The 24,642-nt window shown below is 34.9% G+C and overlaps 1 protein-coding gene across 1 annotated transcript in view; it reads left to right on the forward strand.

Moving 5' to 3' along the window:
- Nucleotides 1-24,642, forward strand: part of KLHL1 (kelch like family member 1) — a 542,207-nt gene that overhangs the window by 202,790 nt on the left and 314,775 nt on the right. Inside the window, exon 3 of the mRNA XM_044669367.1 lies at nt 18,060-18,139. Coding sequence (XP_044525302.1) covers nt 18,060-18,139 — 80 coding nt within the window. The remainder of the gene's footprint in view (nt 1-18,059; nt 18,140-24,642) is intronic.

The raw sequence follows: 24,642 nt of genomic DNA on the forward strand, positions 1-24,642 counted from the left end.
TATTATATTATATATAAAAATATGTTATACATAAATATAACTATTATGAACAAAATATATGGAAGAAGAGAGATAGATTAATCCAAAGACTTTAAAAACATAAATTAAATTACTCCCAACCTCAAAATGATTCACATACCTTTTCAGTTCAAATTATTCCTTTAGACAGAGTAGAGATTATTTTACAAACAGGAGATGAACTGAAAATTCCAACCCCCCTGTTCTTGTCCTTCCCTTACAATTTTATCTAACTTTAAGGGATGCGACTTAACTAAATGATGAGTATGATGCGACTTAACTAAATGATGAGTATTTATAATTCTTGTGTTAAACTGTCCATTGATCATGCTAAAAGGGATGCTCTGCATGTTCCATTAGAGAAAATCAGTGTGTAGAAGTCAGACTAGAAAGTATCATTAGCCAAAAAAGAATCTTAAAACTTCTCTTGTTCGATGATATTCATTGTTCTAAGGTCTCAGTTATAATGTTGAGTTTTATAGGAAGAGATTTCTAAAATTTCATACTTGGAGCTTCTTGAATAGTTTGTGTAAAACTGGGTAGAGCCTTGAAGTGAATGCTTAGATAACTGTGATTGCAGAGTGGCGAGCAATCATAAGATTAGAGATTTAGAACTGGAAAGGACATTACAGATCATATAATCCAACCTTCTCATTTTATACATGAGGGAACTAACTTCCACAGAGGAAGAATGATATCTTTCAGATTAAAAATAATGTAGATTAATATTTTTATTGGATACATGACAAAATTATACTGTCCAGAATTTGTGGCTTATTCATGGTAGTGAAGTAAGACTGAAATGAAGGCTTTCCACCTTTCAGTATCTGATTTCTTCATAGTTCCTTCTCATGCCACCACTTAGATGTCCATCCAATATAGGTTCCATTTCTGTGGTACTTATCCTTTTTCTGTATTTAGTGAACTCTGTATTTGGTAGGGGGTGGAATTATGTACCCCAAAGTAAATAAGGCTTCAAATAAATTCTTTTTTTTCATTACTATGAGTCATTCTAATGTGAATGCATTTTTGGTCATACTTTTAAAAAAGAACCCTCTTTTCATTTCATTGTTACTGAATAGTGCATACTCTAAATTGCTGAAGGTTAATATGCTGCTTTTGTTTATACATTTCAGGGTGTCAGCTCTTGCCAAAATGTTGATTATTGTATTGCAAAAAAGAAATATTGCTCTTTTAAAAAGGAGGTATGGGGTTCATTTTTTCTTTTAAAGTTGCCTTCAGGCTGACAGCAAATTATGTTCTGATTTATCTCTTACATAGTTCCTAGTATCCTGACATCCCCTAAAAATGTTCTGTGCTCATTGATGTGTAAGCAAATAGAGTCCTAACAAATACAGGAGGTGGAATTACAGGGTTACTAGCAAAGTGTCAGGTTCTGTAGCGAATTGATAAGGACAAGGTTTAAATAAAGGAAGCTGTCCATCTAGCAGTGGTATTAAGGAGAAGGGTAGAAAATTAAACTGCCAAATGGCAAACCTTTAATCATAGTGAGTGTTAGCTTTCCTTTGAGAAACCTTTTCCTGGCACCGAAGTTAATTAAAACTTTGGTATATACTAACGGTGGCTAAAAGAAATATCCTATGCTTACTGCCAAATACATGAATAAAATAAATACTAACATAAACTGTATAGAATTTTTAATGTTCTGTTTAAAATTTTATTTATGGTATTTAATACAAATCATTTTGCTGAGATTTACTATATATTTTACAACTAAAGTTAATAAAGAAGTTTTTATTATGATTGAGGCAAAAATTATAGTTTTATTAGAACTACCAGTTTAATTTGAGTGGGATAAAGTATGCAAAAACATTAGCAAAATGTTAGTTTTAAACTTAGAGTTTCTTCTAGTCTGCAAGCTGCTCTTTTTCAATTAAGGGATTAGATGGAAAAGTCCCCAGGATCACAGGGACTTGTTACATTTATGGCAGAAATTACTTCACTGAAATTAACAACACAGACTGTCTGTATGCCAAAAGGAACTCTGATTTCAATGTACAAAACACAATTGAACTACCAAGAGATAACAAAAAGCATTAGTTGCTTGATTTTTCACCCTCCAATTAGTTGTGATAGCACTGGGTAGAAACAGCCAGAAGGCTTCAGAGAGATCAATTGCACCTAGTTTTAGACTTTTTTAGATGTGACTTTAAAGAAAAAAAAAAGGCACTGATAGATCACTTCTACATGTAGTTAATATGTTCTGAGTTCCTGTGGAGTTCACAAAACTACTGTACTTGGTTATCTAAGAGGTAAGAGATGAGAAAGTCTGGTTTAATGTACACTATTGTCCTTAGACTTAGGCAAACAGGATTTCATACTTTGGATAAGCCCAAACTGCTCATCTTGAGGAACCAGGACATTCCTCAGATGCTGTAGAACAAACTTTTTCAAGCCACAAAGAATGCAAGCAACTGCCTCATCTACCAAGAAAGAGCTTTTCTCTGGCTCTCATTTTCCTCCAACTTCAAAGCCATTTCCTATAAGTTCGTCCCCACCTAAATTTATGTTGAAGCTTTTGTATCTTGATCATGTACTCATTGATTATGTATTATCCTGTATTATAGTTGTTTGTGTACGTTATAACTTGAAAGTTTTATAAGCCCACATTCTAAGGAGAATCAGGAAAAGTGTCTCCTTGGTGAGATTTTGGCTTGAACGTGAAGGAAGCCAGGAAGCAGAGATGAAGGGGATGGAAATTCCAGGAGCAGGCATTTGAGATCAGGAGTAAGGGAATTCTGTGGATGAGCAATTGCCAGTGAAAATGCAGTTTTCCTCAACTGATAAATGGTCAAAATAGAAATAGTTTTTGAATGAAGACGTTAAAGCTTTATGTAACTATATTATAACATGACAAATGTTGGAGGAGATGTGGGAAAAATAGGGGCACTAATATACTGTTGTTGGAACTATGAACTGATCCAACCATTTTGGAGAATAATTTGGAATTATATACAAAAAGTTAAAAAACTGTGTATATCTTCAGATTTAGAGACTCCATTTTCAGGTTTATTTTCTAAGGTAATCAGGGAAAAGAATTTACAAATTCTAAAATGTTTATAACATCCCTCTTTGTGGTGATAAAGACCTGGATACTGAAGTGATACCCATCAGTTAGAAAATGGCTAAGCAAGTTGTAGCATATGATTGTGATGGAATACTCCTGAGTCATAAGAAATGAGGAACAGGTTAACTAAAAAAAATAGAAAGACCTATATGAATTTATGAAGAGTAAAATGCACTGAACCAAGAGAACCTTAAAAAAGCAATAAAAATATTATTTAAAGAATGACATGTATGGGGGGCATCTGGGTTGCTCAGTAGATTGAGAATCAGGCCCAGAGATAGGAGGTCTTGGCTTCAAATCTGGCCTCAGACATTTCCTAGCTGTGTTACCCCAGGCAAGTCACTAACCCCCATTGTCTATCCCTTACTGCTCTTCTGCCTTGGAACCAATACACAGTATTGATTCTAAGATGGAAGGTAAGGGTTTAAAAAAAAAAGAATGACATGTATGTCTACCTCTAGAGGAAAAACTAATAAATAAAAATAAGAAATAAGTTTTACATATTTAATACATGTATATATTTTATATTCATTTATATAATTATATTTATTATTCATTATATTAAATAGTTTATAATATATGCATACATATATTTTTTGTCAAATGATGCCTTCTACTGTAGGGAAGGAACAAAAGGAGTGAGTTACCTGGATATTTTAATGTAACAAAGAAACAATTTATTTTTTTAAAAGAAAGGAAAATGCAGAATTGGGAAATGAAGTAATTTATTTGAGGAATAGCAAGAAGACCAGTGTCATTAGATCACAGAGTACATGTAAAGAATAAGGTGATAAAGAATGGATGAAGAAAAGAGAGGAGCATGATACAAAGGATTTTTAATATTAAGGTTTTTTATTTTTTTATTTGATCTTAGAAGTAGAATGAGGTGCCTCCGTGGGTAGAGTGTTGGACCCTGTGTCAGGAAGAACTAGGTTCAAATCTGACTTCAGACCTTTAGTATAGGTAAGTCACTTAATACTGTTTGCCTCAATTTTGTCTTCTGTAAAATGAGCTGGAGAATGAAATGGCAAACCACTATAGCACCTTTTTCAAGGAAACTCCAAATGGGGTCACAAAGAGTCTGATATGACTGAATGGCAACAAGAGGGGATAGGGAGCTCCTGGAGTTTATTGAATAAAGCAATGAAAGTGGAAGTGAATAACTTGTTAATTTATGAAATTATGAACTAGAGTCAGATATATCCAGTTCTTTGGGTTCTTGCTGGGAAAAGCCCATAAATGTCAGTGAGAAGTGGGCCTGCCCAGAGAATACAAAGACAAGTAACAAAAGGAATAAAGAGGCAGACAGCATGAGGATGGGAGGGAGATCGAGGCAGGCAATATCAGAGGGAGGAGGAGACTGTCACTCCTATAACCAGGGATTAGAGTTGGAAGCACTAGGTAGCAAGGATATGATGGAGATGGAAGAGTGCTGGGGAGGGAGCCTAGGGGCTGGAGAAGAGTTCTGGGGCTCAATTTTATAAGGTTTGGGTGGGGGGACAGAATGACTTTTGTTTGTGCCGACTTGGTATTAGTTCGTTAACATCCAAATCATCTCAAAGTTGTCCCTGAGACATTCAAGTTTACAATTTCACATCATATTAAAATTATCAGCATCTTTTGGTATCCTGAGGATATCTGAAACATGTCTGAGATTTACAAGTGATAGAATCAAAAACCTTTTCAACAGAGTCTAGATATTTCCCCCTGATTCCATACATGTTCCAAGAATGTGATTTTTGGTTAATATATGATACAATTTGTATATTATGCTCCTTTGGTCTTTTGGTGTGGTTTGGATAAGACTGCCAGGTTCTTCTTTGCAATCTTATTTTCTGTTATTGCTCCTTTGGGTTGGTTACTTACAAACTTACTATAATAACTAGAAGGCAGAAGGACAAAGGGGGTTAATCAGGAGGACCAGAATAAAGATACAATTTTAATATACTTTTGCTTCAGGAAGAACAAGGTCATTACTCCTAAACATGTGGTCCCCAAAGCCTCTCTCCAGTTCTCTCTTCTCCCTCTATATTATTTACCTTGGTGATTTAATCAACTTCCATTGATTCAATTATCATCTCTATTTTGATGAATCTTAACCCTAATTATCCAACCAAACCTCTCACCCAAACTCCAGACAAGTGCAAGAGGAGGTACTTTCATCTTTCCAGTCACCTAGTTTCACAACCAAGGCATAACCTTTGAATCCTTACTCCTTTTTGCCCCTGCCCTATATCCAATCTGTTGCTAATTCCTACTATTTTACCTTTGTGACATCTCTTATTTATGTTTTCCTTCTCTCTTCTGATACTGCCACTACCCTAGTGAAGGTCTTCATCACCTGCCTCACACCTGTACAGCTGTAATCACCTTTTGGCTGGCCTCCTGGAAGGATAATATATCTTAGCAATCATCTGTATCAATGTTGAAGTTCCATAGTATAAGGGAAGGAGTTAAGAGAAGAAAGACTGAGCTGAGCAATGAACTGATTGAGGAAAGAGAGTATCCTGGAAATCATTAGACAACAGCTTCCAGAATTTTGATGGGGTGGTAAATAAGAATTGAGTAAGCCTCAAAGCTGGAAAGGTGACTGAGTAAATGGGATAGTGGTAGTGGGAGAACTTGGAAGTGGCTGTGGGGAACAAGGAGTATTCCAAGTGCCCCAACTGTACTAGTAAATTGGGAGGATCACAAATTCAACTAGCTTTGGAAAGGAAAGCCAGAGACACTGGATTATCAGAAGGAAATCAGGTCTCAGTGAAAGCCAGAAGAAGAAAGGAGTAATAAAGAAAAAGACTTAAGATTAAATCAGATATGTAGCCACAAAGCAAGCATTCCAGAGCAGGGTAGAAAGTGGTGGAAAATTTTAGAATGGGATATTAGGGGGTGGAGTGGGTTGAGGAAAATGGAAATAAAGAATCATAGCAGCTGAGAGTTCAGAATCCCTACCATATGGAAGGAATAATCAGATGGGAGTTAGTCTTTGACGAATGAGTACAGGTAATATTTCAAGGACTTGCACCTCAGGGAGCAGGCTAAGGGCTTAGGCAGCTCAGGTAAGGAAATTAGTTGGACTTATGTTGCACTTCAACTTAAAAGAAAATAATTGTTTTACTAGAATGTGGTCAATTCCAAAGAAAAAGAGATTAGAGAGAAAAGCCTTTTGAAACTCATTGCCTATCACCGTTTACCTAACTTTAGTAGCAACACCACATCCACTGGTATTACCTGGCAATGTAGAGTCTATGGTCCATCATGCCATAGAGTTTAATACCAAAACCAGAGTTAAAATCCAAAATCTCCTAAATATTGAGAACAAGAAAGAACAGAACTACTGACCAACATAAAATAAAATACAATTACATCTGTAAAATGTAAGGCATGGAGGTAATGGCACAATTACACTCTCTAGGTTTCAATCACTTGTCCATGGTCTGGCCATGTTTCAAACAGGGCACATTAAAATCACCAACAGAACCAATGAAGATAAGAAAGATATAAATTTGAGGACTATCATATGGATTAAATGGCTCTTAAAATCTTTTTTTTTTCCCACTCTGTCCACCTCTTTCCAAGTAACCATTTGTATCCTCATTGCTTTGTAGTCATGGGTCTCCTGACTATTCAATATAAATTAACCTTATTTTGCATTCTAGTGTCCTCCTTGACTTAATTAATAATTATATTAATATTATATTGATCAAGATTGATTAATATGATATTAATAATATTAATTTAATTTTAATATTGAATACATGCCTAAAGCACTGTATTAAGTGCTTTACAGATATTATCTCACTTGCTCCTAATAAAAACTCCTTGAGTCAGGAGCTATTATTATCCCCATTTTATAGCAGAGGAAATTAAGGCATACAAAGAATAAGTACCTTGCCCAGAGTCACATAGTCAGTAAGTATCTGAGGTTGGCTTTGAACTCAGGATTTTACACAGCACATTCACCATTCACTGTGCTATCTCACTGCTTATAAAGATGTTCAAAAAGGAATTAATTAAAAACTATAATTATAAATTATAAACTCTCATCTTCAGTTTTGTTAGATTACTCTATTCAAATAACCTCTAAAGTTTTATAAAAGTAACCATAATCATTTGCCACAGTGTTACAATGATTTCATCTTTCTTGAGTTGTTTTCACTTTAGTGTTCACCCTGAACAAAATCCCATGTGTAAAGCTGACAATCGTTGTATAATCTAGATAGCAGGTATATGATCTTTAACTCTGATTCATTTAGGGAGAAGTACTTTGATTAATTTGACTCTTCATATGAACCTAGTGCTTTCCTGTTCACAACAAATTCTATTCCTTTAGCCTTGAAGACAGAATTGAAGCTCAAATGAAATGAAAGAGCATCCTGGCATACTGATACACCACAGCTTCCCAGGGCTTGATATATCCCCCCTGACTTGTCATTCATTTGTATCACAGTTAAAGTTATAGTTCTTTTCCTCCAAAACCATAAATCAAAAATGGGAAGAGGAGGGGAGTTGTCCTGTATTGATATTTGGAATTTTTTCTTTAATTAGACATTTGCTTACTGTCAGATTGTTTAACAGAATTTATGCAAAATGCAGGTATATTTGGCTGTATTAAGCACCTTCCTTTGCCATGAGAATCTTTATTTCAACTTTTGAAATATCATATCTTTTTAATTCTGGAAATTGAGGTCAACTTGTTCTATATGAAAACTTATTTATTTTTGAGAATCTGCTTCATGACAAAAAGTATTTGTGCTTCCATGGTATATTGAAGGCACTGAGTGGTTGCCGGTGAAAATTTAATTCACAACACTCATGAGTTGGAACATTTGTGTAGCAAATGGATTGACTAAGGGAAGGAAGGGCATTAATTAAGGCAGGGCATTGGTAAGGCAGAGGGTAAGAGAGAGATAGGTTGACTCAGAGCACTAGTATTAGTAGCTAAAGGATCAAAGCAAATCCCAAACATTGGGGCAGACACAGAGACAAAGAGATGTGTTTCACTAGGTTAGAGAGGATGTTGGTGAGGGTGCAGCAAACCCAAATTTGCAGAACTCCTTGGGGGGAAAATAAATACTCTAAATTGATCTAAGAGATTTTTATGCTTAGAGCCTCAGGCTGATTCAACTGGCTCCAATCTCAGTGCATCAACACATCAATGAATTCATTAATGTGGTTATTTCTTTCACTGATGCAAGTTGACAACCACTAACAGGCTTAGGATATAGTCTTCTTGAATTTATTTGGCAAAAGGAAAAAAATAGCTACCTGGCAAACTCTTTCTATATAGACATATAAATATTTCCATATGAATTATATTATACTTAGTATAATATCTTTTTATGAATATAATACTTATACATATATGATAGTGTTCATGTGAAGTTATATATTTACTAAATGTATGAAATAAGTATAACAAAATGATGATATGTACTATATACAAATGTATATATACTATATACAAATATATATACTATATACAAATATGTACTATATACAAATATGTACTATATACAAATATGCTAGGTATATATATATACATATATATATGTGTGTGTGTGTGTTTGTGAGTGCATATATACACAGAGGGGATTAATTACTTTAGCTACAGAAGTTCTTGAAATCCATCTACGAGACAGTATACTAACACTACTCCTGGCTCAAGGGAGCTAGCTAGGTAGTATTGTGGATACAAGGCTGGCTTGAAGTCAAGAAGACTTGAGTTCAAATTTGACTTCAGAAACTTATAAGCTATATAACCCTGGGAAAGTCACTTAACCTTCATTTCCTCAACTCTAAAATGGGGAGACAAGGAATACCTACACTCTAAGGTTGTTGTAAGGATCAAATGAGAAAATATTTGTAAAAAATGTGTTTAGTTATATAAAGACTTGTTCCCTTTCCTTCCCCTCTCGGAGGTTAACATTTAATAACAACTAATAGAAAAGCTACTTTCTTCTCCCCCGAAGAATAATATGATGTAGATCCTAAGAGAAAGAAACAAAAAAATGCTGTGATTATTTCAAATAAGAGAGAGATCACACCTGATTGTGGAAAGCTGGGAAGTCTTCATGGTGCAGGTAAGTTTAGTTCATAAAGGATGGTCAGTATTTTAATTGGGTCAATGAAAAGTCAAGTCACTTTTGCAGTTAACACATTGTATGGGAAAATTAGTGTTGGATATATCTTCTCTTCCAACTGTCATCAGGCATTAATGTTTTGAAAATTAATTCTTTAGTACATGAGGGACAACATATCCCTGAGGAAAGGAAGTAAATATGGAAAAAAATGAAGAGCTACTTAGAAACATAATTCAATGAAAATCATTGAGTGTGATATTAATTCTCTAGTAAATTCATAATTGATAAATTTTGTTGTCATTTTGTAATTGAGGAACAAGAAGAAATTGAGTTAAATATATTGAGTTGACCTCTTCAAAAGAAAAAAAGATGCGATGAATCTCATTTTTATGTTTTCTGTAAACTGTTTTGCTTATACTGAACAAAATGAGGTGATGATATGAAGCTTCATTTGAATAATCTATGTTTCAAAGTACAATCTTATTAATCATTCAATCAGCAAATACTTTTGAGTGTCTTTTTTGTATAAGTTACTATCTAATGTTCTAATTAGTTACTATTTAATATACAAGGGATCTAACACTCATAAGACCTGGGTCTGTTTTTCATGAAGACTGTAATAGAATTAGGGAAAATAGGACATCAGATCTTAATTAATAACACAAGGCAATACATAGTTATTTACCAGTTAGTGATATAATTAATAAATATTGTGAAGTGTCAGATAAAAAATTGTGAGTTTAAGGGTAGTATTAGAGTAGGACCTTGAAAATTTTGAATTGGCAGTAGGAGAAATATAGTAATTCTCGGATAAACGGAACACAGCTCCATTTCTTAACAGATAAGAGAATATATTGGCTATAACTTATAGAAAGATATACATATATCCATATATGTATATATGTATGCATGTATATATATGGGGTACCTCCTATGGGGTTGTAGGTAGTACCTAGGTAGTACAATAGAAATTATTAGCTTCCATTTCTCCAAATCTAATTTTTATGGAGCCATTTTCTTCTATGAAGCTGTATATTTCCTTTCTAGAGAATTATTTTCCTGTTTAAGATTCCATATTTCCCTTTTTATGGATCTTTATTCAATAAATTTTTGCTCTAAGTTGTTGGCTTTCTCTATGATTTTTTCTCTATACAATTATCTTATTTTTTAATCCTCAAGAAGCTCTTCTAAGAGCTCACTGTGGGCCTGACAGCCTTTCACATTTGCCTTTGAGAGTTCACCTATTTCTCTTTTGGAATTGCTGAACTCTTCTGAATTTTAATTTTGGTCTTCCCTTTTGTTGAAATAATTTTCTAGAGTCAGGCCTTTTCTTTTCCTTTTATAGATTTTGATGGAATTTTCTTTTCTTTTTTTTTTTTTTTTAATTAACCCTTAACTTCTGTGCATTGACTCATAGGTGGAAGAGTGGTAAGGGTAGGCAATGGGGGTCAAGTGACTTGCCCAGGGTCACACAGCTGGGAAGTGTCTGAGGCCAGATTTGAACCTAGGACCTCCCGTCTCTAGGCCTGACTCTCAATCCACTGTGCTACCCAGCTGCCCCCTGGAATTTTCTTTTGATGTTTTCTATATATTAAGGCTCAGCCCCACTTCTGGGGTGGAGGGAGTACTATACCTGTGTTATCCCAGGTACCATATTTAGAACTATCTTTATTATAGTCCCCAGCTGTCCCTGGTGCTAAGAGCTATGAGATTGTTCCTTACACTGAGAGTTCCTCCAGATGTGCTTAAACCAGAGTCATTTCTCAAGGTCCTCAGCATGTGTTTGCATGAAACTCTTTCTCTTGCTATTAATTCTTATTGCTCTCTCTCTTACCTAGTGAAATATTTCCTTCCCACTGGCCCTCTGCATTTTCTTTGGCTGAAACCCAGCTTCACTCTGTCTTTTGTTGGTTGCATACCTTGAAAGTTTGTTTTGAAACTTTTTCTTTTCTTTAGTGGTTGTTTGGAAGTAGATTTTGGTGAGCTTGGAACATTCCTCATTCTCTGTCCTTTTGGCTCCTGATTCTACAACAACCATTATTAAAATCATCATGAAGGAGAGGCAATTAGTTGACATTGTACATAAAGCTCTGAGCCTGGAGTCAGAAAGACTTGAGTTCAAATATGGCCTCATATACTTACTCTATGACTTTGGCCAAGTCAATTCTATTTGCCTCAATTTTATCAGTTGTAAAATGTGGATAATATTAACACTTCTCCCATAACTGTTGAGATAATATTTTTAAAGCACTTAGCACAGTACCTGGTACATAGTAGGTACAACTTAAATGCTAGCTATCATTAGTGATTTATCATAATCATTATCATTTTCAATAGCCATTTATAGTTTACAACATACTTTCCTTATGACCCTCTTAGGTAAATATTGCCAATCATTATTATCATTTTATGGTATAGGAAACTAAGGCTCATGGTCCCAAAATAGAAAATGTTTGAGTTAAGATTTAAATGTTTGAGTTAAGATTTAAATGTTTTCTGAATCTTATTCCAGTTTTCCTTCTATTCTACCTTGATGCCTCCCAGATCATCTTTGGTTCAATGAGCAAACATTTTGGAGGTGCATATTTGTTTCAAATCAAAGAAAATTGCATAAAAAATTCTGCAAGATTAAATGGCTAGTCTGACCTAGACAAAATGGCAGCTAATTCACAGTGAGATAGTTCCCATAAGGTAGGATGGCAGGTTGAGAAATGTTTCAAGCTCAGAGTGTTCGGTGTAATATCAAGTATAATAGTCTGGACTGAAAAAAAGGGTTTGTTGAAGGTTTCTGCAAAACTCCCAAGAACACATGCCGAAATGATTGGTTGGCCTGGGGCAAAGCATGTTTTCAAAAAAGCCTGAGACATATGCTTTCTTTATGTCTTACTCTGCTAAATATATGGTCAACACTTTAGTTGACCAAAGTACCATTTCTAAACTAAAGAAAATCAAATGTTATGATTGTGTTGTTTAAGGTTTTCTTATATTTCAAACAAATGCAATCACCAAAGACTCTTAACATCCATATGAAATAGAAGCTTTGGGGGTGGGAGATTTTATTTTTGTTACTTATTTTATTTATTGTTGCCCATAGTTAGAAAGTGGACCATTTGTAGATATGCAGAAAAAAATTTAGATCATTCAAAAATATTAGGATTTTTGATTCACTGAATGAATGAATGAATGGATATAGTATTTATTAAGAACTTACTATATGCCAGACACTTTTTTAAAACCAGAGGATATGAGTACGAAAACAAAAACAAAGTCACCTCCTCTTCCCTTAAAGAGCTTTTATCCTAATTAGGGAAGGCAACAACATACACAGGGAATTGGTGTTAAGTTTTATATATATATATATATATATATATATATGGTGAGTGGGATGACAGAGGAGTAGATATACATATCCCTTTAATAAGCCATCAGATTTTATTTCATTATAATTTTAGAACTTAAGGGTTTGTGTGTATGTGTGTGACTTGTAAATAACAACAAAATATCTTTTGAGAAGATGAGTGTAAGAGGATGTAATGCATAAGTTAAGCATGGCTGGTGTCTGCCTGAAAAATTGGGCCGTTGAGATATTCACCAAACAAGACAGTAGGGCTTCATATAAGAAGTTTCCAAAATAAGAGGGTTAAAACCTTCATTCTGGTAATAGAATTAACCTGAATGGTTAAGAATGATGTTGATATTTGTTGTTCTATCTTGTACTTTTATTATATGCTTTGACTTTTTAACCCATCGATATGAATTCCTCTGATCTTGAATATTTCACTTAATTTCCAGTGAGTTTCTATTTGTGTATGTGCTTATTGAAAGGTCAAATAAATTTTTATTCTCATCAATAACAGGGCTTTTTCAAAGTGTGTTGACATTGATTTTTTTGCATGGCTTTTAGTATTTTGTATAAATATGGGCAGAGCCAATTTTCCTCTGGCAAACAAATATGTGACATTAAAGTGTCAATTTCCATCACTTCATCATTCCAATGATTGTGTGTCTCTTTAAATGTTTCCAAGAGATTAGTCTGTAGAGTTTGTCATTGTTTAGTTGTTTTTCAATCATAGACAACTCTTCACTACCCCATTTTGAGATGTTCTTGGCAAAGATAACTGTGATAGTTTTTCAATTCTTTCTCCAACATCATTTTACAGATGAGAAACTAAGGCAAAGAGAATTCAGTGACTTGCCTAAGGTTACACAACTATCTATCTCCTGAACCACCTAACTGTAGGGTTTGTTCTAAAGTCTCAGTTTTATTTCATTTTAGCTCATTTAACTTTCCCTTTCATATTGGAGAGATTCTCTTCATATGGCCCCTAAAAACATACATTTCCTCTACCTTACAATAGAGAATCAGCTGATGGAGAGTGGGAAAATACTTTAGTCTTTGAAATAGATTATATTGCCTAAATAAGGCTGTATGAGTAAATGAGTTCATTCTTGATCTTTTGGGATAGTAATGGACTTTGGAAGGAAAGGTGGTTCTTATATCTTCTGGAGAGAAGAAATAATGTCTTTCTAATTACTTCTTTATCTGCTTTCCTTTGCCAGTGAAAATACCAGCATTGTTGTTGTCGTCATTTAAGTCATGTCCAGCTCTACATGACTCCAGTGACAAATCATTGGTGTTTATTTATTATTTTTTTGCAAAGATAGTGGAGTCATTTGATATGTTATTCTCTGATGAGCCCCATTTTATAGGTGTGTAACTGAGGCAAATAGATGTTAAGTGACAAATAGAGGGTCACAGAACTGGTAGGTATCTGAGGCTGGACTTGAACTGAGATTGTCCTGACTCTCAGCCTGGCAGCCTATACACTGTACCACATACCTGCCCTAATATTAGCATACTAACTGATATTTACAGGATTCTATTTCTCTCCTCCTCCCTCCCAGTAGCCTTTTTCAATTTTCCTCTATTTCAGGAGGAGAATTGGGTAAAAAGAATTGATGGAGTAAAAATGATAGAAAATAAGAAGTTACAAGGTTAAAAAAAATATATATGTATATATTATGGCAGTAACATAGTAAACTCAGGAAGGAACAAAAAAAAAAAGATATATAGCTTTGAAATGCCAAATGAAAAAAATTTAGAACCATTTAACAATTTAAAAAGATGTCCTTAGGTAAATTCTGAAACAAACCATGGGTTTAGTGTAGTATCATTCCAGATATGACTGGTGGTGAAATCTATAACATACCTTGAAATTAAAAGGAGAAATATATCACATAAACATAAATTATTCCTATTGAGTGGTGCATGTACTGTAGAATACTCTCAGTAACTCTGCTAACATTTTGTTAACACTTCTAAATTTGCAATATCAAAAGAGAAAATACATTCCTATCTAGTCATTCATGCATGTGCTCCAAAGCAACATATTTATTTCACACTTTTCAGATGATATAGGCAAATGGAAATACCTCATGCAAATAAGCTCATGCAAGAAATTATTAAAAATAATTTTTAAAAATTCCTTCCTACAATATCCTATAACCACATGAAGTGGAAAACTGCCTGAAAGTCATCTCACATAAGAGGGGAAAAAAGATAAACAGTTATTCTCCTTTAAACACTAAGGGAAAAAAAGATATAAGGAAATAGAAGATAGTCTTTTTCCAATGGAGTTTAGAAAAATATTATTCGTATATTCAGCAAAACTTTTTAACTAATTTTTTTCTTCCATTAGAAATAAACAGACATTTTAGGAAAACAAAATACTTAGAAACTATATAAAATGATTTTGTATCAGTATTTCTAATTTTTAAATGTTGAAAAATAAAATACTGAATTTCATATTTATTCATGACCAAATGATTTCAAATGATATCTATCCCCAGAACAAGATCTTTTAATTTCATTGGTTCAAGGAATGCCTATTGAGAGTAGTCTCTTTGCTAATGAATATGGGCAACTGTTGTGTTTCTTACTGATTTTCTTAAAGAGGTTAAATTAATTACCAAGTCACATAGCCAGTATGAATGAGAAGTGAGACTTAAACCCACATCATCCTGACTCTCAGGACAACCCTTTCCATACAGTATTCTTCCAGGCTGCCTCTCAACCAAGACACATAGGTGAGAAAATAAAAAAAAAAAAGACGTGCTAGTTACCTGGAGTGACTCTGTAATGTGTTCCAAAGAGCTTGGCTCCTGGTGACAAATCTTCTAGAGCAGAAATAACTATCTCAGTCAAAGCCCAAGAAACAGAGAGATCTACTTCCTTATGAGAGGAAAAACCACTGGAGAATTTTTTGGTTGTTGTTGTTTTTCCTTGCCTGAGGATATATACATCAAGACTTCTGTCTTTTTTTTTTGGCAGAAAAAAATTACACACTATAAACTAAGGGAAGAATGGTAGAGCCAGTTCTTCAAATGAGTAATGGAGAGGTTGTGACAGTTAAGTATATGGTACCTACCAGCACCTACTGCTTCTTAAATGTGACTTCTCTACCAAACTTCAACCCCAGGGGATTTGGGGATATAAATAATGACCAATGTGTGGTCCTAATTAAAGGAAGGAGAGGTTGTTGTTGTTGGTTTTTTTTTTCCCATTGAAAACAAACACTGAAATCTATAAAGATTTTAGAAAGGGTCATATTAGAATTGGTTCAGCAGAGGTGACACTCTCAAATCTCTATTAAGACTCACATTATATAGAATTCAGACAAGGAGATGAGGAAAAGCTGCTGGGTATCCACTACTTGGTGGTTAGGCAATTTAGAGGAAAAGGGGGAGCTCTCAAGGCTTCTTGAGATGAATAAAGGCAGAAAATATTAACATACATTATAATTTGAGTGAAGCCAAAACACAAAATTTTAAGAAACCCAAGACTTGAATAGACTAAGTACTCTGGCTTAGATAATTCATCATGACCTACTTTTTTAAGTTAAACAATTTCTAGTCATGTAAATCTAGGTTTAAACAATATTAATAAAGACTAAAGTATTTTCCCCACAGGTTGGGATAGATGGTGAATAGTCCTGGAAACTTCAATATGAATAGGGAGGAAATTGGTTAGGAAGAAGCAATGATTTGCGAAGACCCAAGGGGGATGAGACAAAAGGAGCCAGAGAAGGAGTGGCTGACAGTTGGTGACAGTTGGTGACAGTTGAAACCAGGGATATTCTGGGAAATTTTCCGGAGGAGGAAGGAGAAAGGCTTCCTGTGGAAATGTCCTGGAGGACGGAGAGAGAGGAGGAGGACATCCCAGTTTAGATACAGTCCTGAGGGCTTCCTGAGGATCTTTTCTTTGGACATTGAAACCAGGATTCCCTGGTCAGCCATTCAGCCTCATCTCACCCATTAAGACTTCAACCACTGAGCTAGCTAAGATTTTGGACTCCATTTTGGGAGCGATCTCTTAGTCTCCTTCACCCATAACCCAACCTTGCTGAGAAACCCTTTCTGGTCTAACTTAAAATTATAGAAAAGTATAGAAACAGAAGGAGAAGGAACAAGGGGGAAGAAGCTTAGGAGTGGGAGCCATTAAGGTTCCCACCTAAGTGACGGAATCCATAGGAATATCAAAGAGGAACCCCAAATCCCTCTGCCCTTCACCTCTTTCCCCAATCCCTGAATTGTGATGAATAAAAGCCATTTATTAGTTAGATAGCATTCCAGAGTGCCTGAGAGACAAGGAGGGGGAGGGAAATCACAGCTTGGACTGGCTACCTCCATCTTGGAGCCAAACGTCCCACTGTGAAGTTGATTGACCTCAGGGTAGGCTTACGTGAACCCCACCCTCATTCAGAATCGGATTGGGGTACCCCATACCTGATCTTTTAGGGAAGCCTTGCCCCCAACTCCTGTGGGGTGGCACAACCATTTAGGTCACCCAGTTTTGGGGTGACACTCCATCGAAGTCTCCCAGTGTATATTCAGTGGGAAGGGAGAGCTAGAAGAGTCTCACTCTCATAGACTTTCTCTATCTCCCCTCTATCATAATATTGGTTACTTGGCTCTCATTATTATTACAGTTTTGGCAGAGGCTCTCTTTATTCTTATACTTTGCAATGATTTGCAAAGACCCAAACTTAAATTTATTCTTCCCTCAGACCTGAACAAAGGGGAGAAGAAGCTGGGATTTGAGTATCATGGCATGTACTGCCCTGGGGACTCTTATAGTAATAAGAGTAGCCCCAACATAATCAAATAGCAACTTCCCCAATCCAATGTGTGCACTGTGTAAATAATAAGAGAGAGAGCAGTCCTATGAAAGTGAGTAGAACTTTGGTTCAGAGAAAAAATATGCCAAGGGCAAAAGTTCTCTAATTTAATTAATTTTTATTCAACTCCTCAAGATATGGGAAAATACTATTTCTTGCTCAATTTAAGTTTAAAACCATTTTATTTAATTTTAGAAATTGGCTTAATATTATTTTCTATTCTTTCATTAAAGAGATAAAATATTCATCGGCTTGATAGGTGTGTAGTGTGGAATTCTAGGGAGGCTCATACCTCCAGAAATCACTCTAATGAGCAGACAGGAGATTTGATAAGATGCTGGCAGAGAAAAGCTGCTTTATGTGGGGAAAACAGTTGACAGCAGGGAAGAGGGTAGGAGAGGAAAAGGGATTCTACCCACACAAATGGCTTACTTGGGGCAAAAATGTCCTCTCTTATTCTAGGCACAATAACAGACTTTTTTAATAATCCCAATACAAGATTCTCCTACTCCCCTCTGTCCAATCCCACAAAAGGGGAGGTGAAGCTGTAACATTCACAATCTTGAGCACATGATTTTCAACATTACTTACCCCTAAAGATCCACTTGATCAAAAAAACCCTGACACTATTATGGGATTTTTAAGCTGCGACCAAAATGATACTTTTGAAACTCCTTGTTCCTTCTTATTTTGTAGATGGCTTTCTTACCAGGGTACAGATAAATTCTTCTCAAGGTTTTTGAAAAAAAGGTCAGGAAAACTAAAAGTTTTATGGGGTAGGGAGAGAATTTTAGTCTAAGGAATAGTAATACTAAGGGGTTTTGAAAATTGGGGTTACAATAAGCCAAATATTACTCTGAGAATTGTACACTGAATCTCATTCCACATAGTAGGTTAAACAGATTTTTGACGAACAGGAAAATAGTGTGATGATGATAACAATAAATAATAAAAGCTACTAATAATTTACATAGCACTTCAAGGTTTTCAAGGTAATTTACAAATATCACATTTTATCCTCATACCTAGGTAGATGTTATTATTTTCCCTAATCTACAAAAAACTGTAGTTGATGAGTGATTTGACTCCAGCCACATACAACTAGTAAATATATGCTGGCATATTTGAACTTGTATCTCTCCTGACTGTTATCTTTTGTGCCTAACTTTGGGTCTAGCACTTTTATACATTTTAAAAATAGGAAATATACAAATTCACATTTTGCCCTAATACTTTAGTTTTCTTCCATTTGCTTTTTTTGGGTTATTTATGATCAAAGATTTAGTGTTCTTCAGGAATCCAATAGTCCTATCTCTTCATTTTGTAGCTGAGAAAAATGAGACCTAAAGAAGTTATTAAACTCCCCCAAATCATCCAAGTCTGGTTACTATGAATATAGAATGTATCTCCCCATTAATCCTTATTAATGCTTGTATGTAACATTAATTTTGTTATTATTAACATTAACATGTGATAACATTAATATATATGATTCCGTAAAAAGAGATAAATAGATGGTACAGTGAATAGAGCATTAGCCTTTGATCCAGAAAGATTTTAATTAAAATTCTGTTTTTGGAATTTGCTGTGTAAATGTGGGCAAGTCACATCTAATGTTTGTCTTCCTTTTCTCTTTGCAAAACATGAATAATAATAATAATAATAATAATAATAATAATAATAATAATAAATGTATTTTAGTTATTGGAAGGATTGCAGTTGGATTTTTTGGGAATCCAAGAGAGTCAATACTTATCATTCTGACTTCTCAAGGTCAGGATTGGATAGTAGCCATATGGAATCAATTAAGAGTGAAGCAAAAACCCTTTTATTCTAGCTAGCTGGGGTAGATACCAAAGATGGAAGGCATCTACAATGAGCCTGGTATAAGAGATTCTTTATATATAAATTTTAAGGTAGTAATAATAACCTAGCATTATTTAATATATCATTGTGTGAAACAAAGAAAGATGGTTATTCATAATGCACAGTTTACATGTGCACACACAAATACTCAGAAAGAATAATATAGCTGTGGAAGAAAAATGTATATTATTAGTTACAAGAGATAGAAAATGAAGATGTCATCTGAATATAGGCAGACTTACTAAATCAAAGAAATGTGCCCATCAAGCCAGAGAGGGAAAAGAAATGTCCCAGGACTCTGGGATAATCTTCCACCTTCAGCAAGGAAGTCTTTCTATGCCTCTAAGAGGCATAAAGGCAATATTTTAGGACACTAGCATCTGTACCTTGTCTTAAAGTTCATTAAGAGTCATTTGTGGGGGCAGCTGGGTGGCTCAGTGGAGCCAGGGGCCAGGCCTAGATAGGGGAGGTCCTAGGTTCAAATCTGGCCTCAGACACTTCCCAGCTGTGTGACCCTGGGCAAGTCACTTAATCCCCATTGCCTACCCTTACCACTCTTCTGCCTTGAAGCCAATACACAGTATTGACTCCAAGATGGAAGGTAAGGGTTAAAAAAAAGAGTCATTTGTTGCAAAATGACTGATACAGAACAAAATGATGTTAGCAATGAGGTAGGATTGTTTGTATAGACAGGAAGGTCTATGTGTTTGACAAAGATTTTAGGGAAATTGATTGTACATTAACAATGGGATTGGTAAGAGATGTGCTTAAGGCAAGGTTGGTGAGGATGCTCACTGGAAACTCTCAACCTCTAGAATCTTGTTGAAATCAATGGGCCAGGTAGGAAGTGGAATAGATAAAGTACCAGGCTCGAGTAGAGTTTAAATCCAACATCAGGGGCAGCTGGGTAGCTCAGTGGATTGAGAGCCAGGCCTAGAGATGGGAGGTCCTAGGCTCAAATCCGACCTCAGACACTTCCCAGCTGTGTGACCTTGGGTAAGTCAATTGACCCCCATTGCCTACCCTTACCACTCTTGCACCTATAAGTCAATACACAGAAGTTAAGGGTTTAAAATAATAAAAAAAATTAAAAAATTAAATCCAACATCAGATAACTTACTAGTTGTATGACCCTGGGCAAGTCACTTGAACCCTATGTTACAGTTTCTTCTTAAAATGAAGGTAAGAACAACATCTACCTCCCAAGATTGATATGAGGATCAGTTAAGATAATTTTAAAATGCTTAACACAATGCTTACCACAAAGTAAGTATTATATAAATGTTATTATTGTTATTATTATGTAAGTCTCTGGAGATGGTGATTTTATCTACTTCTATAGAATCACATGAGATAACACATATAAAGTACATCTCTAACCTTAAAATGATATACAAATATTAGCTGTTATTTTTATTAATGTTACATTGGTTAACAATTTGTTTCACCTTTTTCTTTTATGAAGATCTGTCATTTTGATTTCAAATCTGAATAATGAAGAATATGGCAGATTCATTTTTATTGTAGTCAGAATAAATAAATTTTAGAATTTTTCATCTCATATGGAAAAGAAAATAGCTCAAGATTTCTAGATTTCTAGATTATTTCATAGAGATTACTTTTGCATCCAATTCAGACTTTTCCAAAGAATTGTTACCCACAGTTTGATGGGTGATGCTACTACTCAGTGGAGAAAGTGTCATACCCATAGATGCAAGATCATCCTGGGCAAACATGAATGAAAGGAGAAGAAGAAGGAAGTGATCATATGGAGAAAGAGCAGATGATATGGACAATAAGACAATGGCCACATGGGACAGTTTTATCAGGAAGAAAAACTGTCTTGACTCTATGCATTTGAAGTAGATTTAAAAAGTCAACATGAATTTTTTACATGTCTTCTACAGGCCAGATACAGTGCTATGCATTGGGAATAAAAACAAAAATGAAATTCTCTCCTCAACAAGTTTATGTTCTAATAGGAAAAGGAATGGGCACTGAAGACTGAGAAGAAAAGAAAATAGCCAGCAGGATCATAATGGTGGCTAACTTTAATATAAATCTTGAAGTAGGGCAAAATATCTTGACACTTTACTAATGTCTAATTTTATCCTCACAACCACCCTGGGAGATAGACAATTTTCTCTGTCCAGTGGCCTCTGGACTATTAGAGGGAAAGAAACTCAAGAGGCAGATGGAATTGGAACTGAAGCTTCACCTCAAGTGATACACATATAACCTGTAGTGTGCTAAAATCCCACCTTTTGCAAGATGCCTCTCCCAGGCAAGAGGAAGCTAGGTGGCCCAAAGAATACTAGACCTGGAGTCCAGAAAACCTGAATCAAATCAAGATGCTGTGTAACTCTGGACAAATTGCCTAGCCTCTGTTTGCCTCAATTTCCTCAATTATAAAACAGGAATAGTAACCACAACTACCTCGCAGGGATGTTGTGAGTATCAAACAAGATAATATTTGTAGAATGCTAAGCACATGCTGAGTGCTATATAAATACCTCTTCCCAGTCCACTGTAATGCAAGTGTAAGATCAGATTGATTACCATTAGATGGATCACCTTCCATCTCCCCTATTACATAGCTGGCATATTTATAGTTGTTTTCTCCTCCCACATTTGTAAGTGAATCCTTTGAGAATTGCTTTTGCTTTTCTTTTGTTATGATTAAAATTCTCTGGAAATCATTTCTGAATTTATAATCATTTGTTAAATAATAAAAAGTGGGTCAAAGAAAAGGAATCAGCTGCTGAGGCTGACCTCTTAGCCACCACCCCACACCAGATCATAAATCTGGAAAGAGTTTTTTATTCTCCCCACATGCCAATTTATGCTCTTCATGAAGTCCCTTTCCCAAGCCTCTTTGATTGGGGGTCTCCAACCTCAATCTGGACAAGAGGAAGGTCTTCCAGATGCCAGAAGTCAAATAATATTTGGAATGTTAGGCATAGCTCTTGTGCCTGCCTTTCTCCTCTTGACTCTGATTCTCTTACGTAGTTGCTTTACTACTGTATAATTAGGATTTTGTACCCCAGGGGACTCCATTTCCCAGAATTCCATTGTCATCTATATATCCTTAAGTGTTGGAGATAAAGTTGCTGTAACCCCACCCTCTCTTGCTCTTCTCTGGAGTGCTATTACTTCTGTTTACTCAGGCTTTACTTTTGTCTTTTTATTTCCTCTACTTCAAGTGATAATTAATATATCTTATAAAATATAATACTTGGAATTATTGGATATTAATTTTAATCTTACACTACCTAGAATACAGATAAACAAATAACTTGTCTCCAACTCAGCTTCATCAAAGGGGAAGAAGCATATTTGTAGCTTCACTCTTCGAATCAAAGTTTTTCTCCTTTAAAGTGCAAAGGTTGTCAAAAGGTGCCAAAAAGAGGTAGAGATTAATATTTGCTTTCAATATTTTGTATCTCTAGCCTTTGATACAGTGCTTAGCATGTAGTAAATGTTTTATGAATATTTGTTCATAAGTTGATTTAACAGAGAAATTATTGCTATCCTGGAGGTATGAGAAGGCTGATATTTTGGCACAGTGAATCTTTACTACTTTAATCATTTTTCTGGTATTTAGCTTGTGTAGGGAACTCCTAGTGAGGAAATTTTCTCTTCCAGAGCAGATCAGCAAATACTCTAGTTTTAGTTTTCAAGAGTTGTCTAAAGACACAGAGAGTTTATCTAATTTTCCCAGGGTCATATAGTCACTGGCTTTCAGAGGGAAGATTTGAAACTAGATCTTTGTGACTAGGTTTCTGTCCTCTATACTTTGATGTTTCATAAATCCAGTCATTCTTCTCAATTTAAACCACTTTTGATTTTATGATTCCTGTATTTTTATATAATCTGTCACAAGGATACATTGTTGGAAATTCAGGCTAAGGTTTTAGATAAAACCACAATAGAACACTAAGATATATAATTTTAAAACATAATAATAATTAGAAAACTATATTAAATTTGAAGTAATTGTGTTTTATGACATACAGAATTTCTGTAAGCATGCAGTTTTGCACTAGAGATGCAGCCTCCTCAGATTTGTGAGTTCTTTTCTTGAGCCTGCTTTTCTTCTCTGGGTGCTCAACCTGCCCTGCCCATCTTTAAGCTCCCTTTTATATGTTGTCTTCCCAAAATAGAGTGTAAGCCCCTTTAAAAGAGGATTGTTTTTCTTTTTAATTGAATTTATAAAATGAACATATGGCATAATTTAATCTATAGTCCAAAGGCTGATATAACGAGGACCGAAGAAATTCTAGTGTTAGGTTGTTCAAGATAGATGAAGATCCTCCTTGTCTTTCTTCTTTCCCTTTTCTTCTCATAAAATGACTGATGTCACATATACATCACAAATACTTTCTTCAATTCAATATTGGCAAAAGAGTTTTCTCTGTAATCATTTGGACTACTGAATGTTGTGTTCTTCCCTTCCTGAGAAGGGTTAGGAAGGAGGGAAGAAATTCATAATTCCAATGCCAAAACTCAGAAGTTCTAGAAGAAAGTCAATTTTAAGTCAGTACTAGCAATGGCTTATATAATTGGTCACATTCATATGGCTCTTTGAAGTTTACAAAACATTTTCCTCCCAGCAAAAACCCAGAGGTAACTTATGCAAATAATATCCCCATTTAAAGAGAACAAAAGTCAAGTTTAGAGAAGTTTGTCCCAAGGCTACCCAGCTATCAAAAATCATAACCAGAACTCTGGTCTCTTAACTTCGTCTTTTAATCCACAAAATTCAGTTCTTTCATCTGTCCAATGCCTATTATTTAATGTTAATTCATTTCAGCTTACTTTATTTAAAAACAAATAGGTAAAAGTAGAAGTGGAAGAAAACTCCTGATGTGGGCAAATAAAAATTCTTAGCTATTGTGCCCAATCCCCTGCTCCAGAGTTTTCACTTTTCTAATCACCCAATTTCTGAGATGGACTCTGCTACTGTTAACTCAACCTTTAGTCAAGATTATTTTTATATCCTTACTTCTTTTATTCAATGTCCAGGTTAACTGTATTTTTCCTTTAGTGAAGAGAAAACAAAGATGAGATTTCAAGGAATTTCACCAAATAGCTAAGGAAAAGTTAAATAAAATTGTATAACTAGAAACTAGTCATATTGCTTTGGTTCACAGTTCAAAAAGATATTTTACTAATTCTTATTTTATTCTAGTGTCTTTTTCTTCTTTCACTCCTTCCCTATCTCTTTGAAAGTAAAAGAAAAATAGTTCTGGAAAAACAAAGGGAAGCAGAATAAATCTAAATTCTAATTTTCAAGAGAGGAAGAAGAGAAAGTAATAAATTAGCTACAAATTTGCATTTCCAAATAAAACTTAATAGACAAGAGATAGGAGGAGCTACTAGCTGTGTTATTGAGTTGATAGAAATCTGCTCA

Source organism: Gracilinanus agilis, chromosome 3, assembly GCF_016433145.1.
Source record: "Gracilinanus agilis isolate LMUSP501 chromosome 3, AgileGrace, whole genome shotgun sequence".
Taxonomy (NCBI): Eukaryota; Metazoa; Chordata; class Mammalia; order Didelphimorphia; family Didelphidae; genus Gracilinanus; species Gracilinanus agilis.